This window comes from Aedes aegypti, chromosome 3 (genome assembly GCF_002204515.2).
Source record: "Aedes aegypti strain LVP_AGWG chromosome 3, AaegL5.0 Primary Assembly, whole genome shotgun sequence".
Lineage (NCBI taxonomy): Eukaryota > Metazoa > Arthropoda > Insecta > Diptera > Culicidae > Aedes > Aedes aegypti.
In genome coordinates, this window is record NC_035109.1 from 163,089,085 (window position 1) to 163,093,948 (window position 4,864).

Here is a 4,864-nt window from a genome sequence, read left to right on the forward strand (position 1 = left end):
GAATGTATCTAACAGTATCAACGTAGCTCTAATCCCCAAGAGCACATGGGCAAACACTATGACCGATTGAATGATTTGCTTGCATTTCCCATAGTAATTCCCATATAAACTTTGAAGGGCTTGTGCAGTCTCAATTTTCATCCGATTGAGCTCAAACTTTGAGAGGACACTCAGAATTTGATCTAGAATCGAATGAGCGGTGTGGAGCAAAAACGATTTTTTGAACCACTCTAATAATCATAGATGATCGTACAATTCGTAGTTGCTACTCCGTGATTGACCAGAACAATCGAAGTCGCATAGAGATCTAATGAATGGGCTTGGGATTAGCTTACCATTCCTCAATGTGCACAAATCGAGAGCTCAAATTTTAAAAGTCAATAACGGCACCACATGGCACAGTCATCGGGGAAGGGAAGGAATGTTAGTGTGACTACCGTTGTTACTAGAGACCGAGATCAACTCTGCATCTCCACGGTTATCATGGAAAGGATATTGGATTAGTGGGAAAAGTAGAGATCTGGTAGTCACCAATTCACGAAATAACCGGATTCGCAAAATAATTCGATAATCGCATTATACGTCGAACAAGTGTTCATCGCTCGCCCACTCAAGAGCGCGCGACGCGATCAATAGATCATTCACTACTGAAAGATCGCGGATAGACATTTCATTTTACCCCACCCCCATCTCCGTTGACTAGTGTTGGATCTTGGATTAGTTTTGGTATCCCCTTCCCTCCTGTATGTTATGCATGGGGTGTATGGATGGCTCTTTATTATCTTGATAAAGCATAGCAAACAAAAATTTAAGAGTGATTGATTTTTACCTGTCGAGTACCAAAGGTATGTCTTCTATTACTGGGAGGTAAATCTCAGTTATGGTGACAATAATAATAATAACAATAGTAATATTGTTTTACTTTCAGATATCGCTCATACGATGGACGCTGTAACAACTTGCAACACGCTTCATGGGGTCAGAATGGCAATGCATTCAAGTCCGAAATTGCAACATGCTACGATGACTATGTTTCAAAGCGACGTTTGAGTTCGTCGGGACGTGATCTACCAAATAATAGAGCGGTCATAAGCGATCTAAAACGTGTGTTTGAGTATTTTGGCGGAGAATCAGGAAGTTGGTTCAGCTTGTTGGGTTTGGTGTTCTGTGAATCCATCAATACAGATATGATCGGTCGAGCAATGAAACGTGTTCGAAATGCTACGACTGGCTTCCGTGGATGTCGTGCAGATGGATGCGGCGTGTCTTACTATAGGGCTCCTTTAGCCTGCCCGATGAGTGTGTCACCAGATGACCCCAACTATGGTCCACTGAATGTTGAATGTTTGAACTTTAACCCGATAGAACAAGCCAATGATCAATGCAGTATTAGATATCCTTCCAAGAGGAATATTGAAAGTAGTTACCTTGACCTGTCACATGTATATGAACACGGTAATTACGACAGTGAAGGAAAAATTATCTCATCATTTTGCCATGCTTCTTCTACATTTGAAAGTAATAAAGTACTCTCAATACAGTTTTTGGCAGTAACAGGATTATTCACACAGCTTCATAACTATTGTGTTGATAAAGTCAAACTGTGTGGTAATCTCCAAAACCGAGAAGAAATCATTGAAAAATGTCGATCGTTAACCATCGGTGTGTATCAACGTATAATTTACGAAGAAGTTCTACCAACGTTATTAGGAGATTCTTATAGCCAATGCAATTTTGATTGCGAATACGATGAAAATCTCGAATCTACTATATCTTTGTCATACGTTGGCGGTCCAGGACGCTTCCAGCATATTTGGATACCGGATAATGTTACAATAGTACAAGGTGAAGATCGTGTGCAGAAGCCATTCTTCGAATTTTTCCGCAATTACGAATCACATGACTGTTCGGGAGTTTTGAAAGGATTACTCGAAGATCCGATTCACACAGGGACTCTATCTGAAACGGTAATCTAACTTTTCATATTGTTCAATTAGAATGAAGATAAATATGTTATTTTTCAACATTTACAGTTAATCAACACTTTCTTCTCGAAAGACGGAGCATTGGGCCATTGTTTGCTGTGCCTTGATTTGGAAAGAGGGCGAGATTCGGGATTGTGTCCTATGATTTTGTACAAACATTACTTCGATAAGATAGCTGGACGCGAAACAAAATGCTATAATTCGTTTGATGACTTGGCGGATACTTTCGATCTCGAGGTGAGTGTTTTTTGTTTGTTGCAATTTATTCATAATTGAATCCACTGGTATATTTCAGGTGATAGAGGTTTTCAAGAAGCACTACGAAAGCCCATATGATATCGATTTGCTATTCCTACTATTTGAATATACTCAAGACGACCCGACAAACTTGTTGCCACAAACAATAGGGACAGCTACGTGTTTGCAGTTCAAACTTTTGAAATGCAGTGACCGTTTCTTCTACAGCTGGAATGAATTCTTAACTCCGGGTATGAAAGTTCTTTTATGTTCTGTTCATTAAAAGTATTACCCCTACTTTTCTTATTTTTTTAGCTTTGCAAGAACTTATCAACTCGATTAATATGTCCACCCTCTTGGCAATGTTCGGTGACATGGAAGAGGTTCCCGTAGATCCGTGGAATATTTATTCTGAAAGAGTGCCAGCCAAAAAGCTGCAAAATAAACTTAATCATAAGTCGGATCTTTTCTGTAGCGTTTAACTCGTAAAGAAGTGCAGCAATTAACAAAACAACAGTTTCAAAGATTGTTAAAATTAAGACAACAATTTGGTTTGGTGTGTAATATTTAGGCTGACAACAAATAATAATTATGTTCATTTTAACGCATCACATTTAGTTGCATGTTATTAGAAAGAAATATAAGAATTGTTACTCAACCCGAATCAAGTGTTTAGTTTCACCCCTCTAATTTGTTAATTTGCACCCCAAAAAGCTATCGTCAAACGGAATAATTAGCAACACTTTTCAACTTTAATCTACCGTTTTGATTCGAATCCCGGACAGCTTCAAATTCCGGACACTCTACTTTGTATGGGAAAGATTTCACTCGAAATGTTTCAAAATGTGCCGTGAAAAAGTTCCCAATTTGAAAGATGATTTTCACAAACATTTTACATAGCAATCCATGGAAATTTACAATGTTCAACTAGTTTTGACGTCTATCTCACGGCTTAATGCGTTTATTTAACGATTCAACTATTCTTGTGTGTTTTTCAAGAGCTGTCCGGAATTCGAATCAAAGTGTCCGGAATATGAAGCAAAAGTGTGGTTGTGTCCGGAATAAATATCATGAAGAGGACGAACATTTTTATTGATTAAAGTGAATTAAAGATGTGGAATCCGAATCTTCAACCACCATTCAAAATTTAAGTGTTTACAAGGCCTGATTACGCTAAAGTTTTGTACAGAACGATTCAATTTGTATGTGTTTCGATTAGGTGTACTTCACTGAAACCTTAAGTGTCCGTAATATGAATCAGAACGGTACGAAAACCAAGATCTAAACGACACCTTAAACTACAAATTCTTTGTAGAACTTGCAATGGCCGGCCTACCCACAGAATGAGATGACACAAGCTTAATTCGTCTCATTTTTTCTTATCGACAATCCTTAAATACCACACACAGTTACGGATCACCCACAGTAATGGATCACTTTGGTGTTAAATATCGGATAACTCGCTTAAAACATTCACGTTGACGTTAAACATATTTTTAACAAATCATACTACAGTCGACTCTCCACAACTCGATGTTCTATAACTCGTTATACTCTATAACTCGATGGATTTTTCGGTCCCTTCAAATTTCCATACATCGTGCTCTCCATAAGTCGATATTTCTATAACTCGATATCTCCACTAGTCGATGTCACGTGAGAGGGAAATTTATCTCCATAACTCGATATTTTTTTTACAATCTTTCTTATTTGGGGAAACGTGGTCAAATTCTTGTTTGGAGATGAAAAAAATACTTGCAAGTTGTAATAAAAGTTGAATAACATGAAAATAAAAATAAAATATTGTCAGTTAAAATAATGTGATTTTTCGAGCATTTCGAAAAAAGTATTTAAATAATAGTTTGTAAAGTACAATCAACAAAATAATATTACTTTCTCACAGAGGTGATCATTAATGTATTAAAAATACAGAAATTTGTTCCTTCGATTTTGTGATATTTTGTTTGGGTACATTCTATAACTCGATAATTCTATAAGTCGATGGTCCCTTGAATATCGAGTTATGGAGAGTCGACTGTATTTGTCTTCTATCGTATGTAACATTGAGCATAACATTCAACCGTAAGATAATGGTGTTTTTGGCAAATGTTGAGTTGATCTTCGAAAGCTATCGAATCAACATCGTTTTTTGTAAGAAGTGTCATCAGCATTCATAAGCTCCCACAGGTGATATAAATCAAATGTTATGTCATGCACACTGCTCACTCGCTTAGATTCAGTATGAATTTATCTTTAGACAACATTTTTCTTGATATTATTTTTTCCATATTGTTTTATTCTATATACTGAATATGAGCAGTTACAACTGGGAACTGATCGTTTGTCACAATTATGGATCAATTCCAAAGAAAAAAGATTTCTGCCTATCATATCAATTAGATTTGACCATTTTAGGCAATAGCACTAAGAATAAAACACGAACAACATCAAGAATTGTAAATTTCACATTTAAACCAATACAAATTAGGTAATAGCTTGGTCTAGAGCGAAAATAGTTCATTTTTCAATTACTACAGTCCAATATATATGTATGTATGTATGTAGGTAGCCACCAATCCTTGCTTGAGTCTTGCTCTGCATGCGGCTCCACTCAACAGTAAGGTCAAATTTTATTACCAATC

At 36.7% G+C, this 4,864-nt stretch overlaps 1 protein-coding gene across 1 annotated transcript; it reads left to right on the top strand.

Moving 5' to 3' along the window:
* Positions 1 to 480: 480 nt before the first annotated feature.
* On the top strand, positions 481 to 2,884 carry LOC5578438 (chorion peroxidase). Its single transcript, XM_021853460.1, has 4 exons — positions 481 to 1,967; positions 2,034 to 2,222; positions 2,281 to 2,473; positions 2,538 to 2,884. The coding sequence occupies exons 1-4, from the start codon at positions 1,188 to 1,190 to the stop codon at positions 2,702 to 2,704; spliced, it is 1,329 nt and encodes a 442-aa protein (XP_021709152.1). The 5' UTR covers positions 481 to 1,187; the 3' UTR covers positions 2,705 to 2,884.
* The last annotated feature ends 1,980 nt before the right edge of the window (positions 2,885 to 4,864 follow it).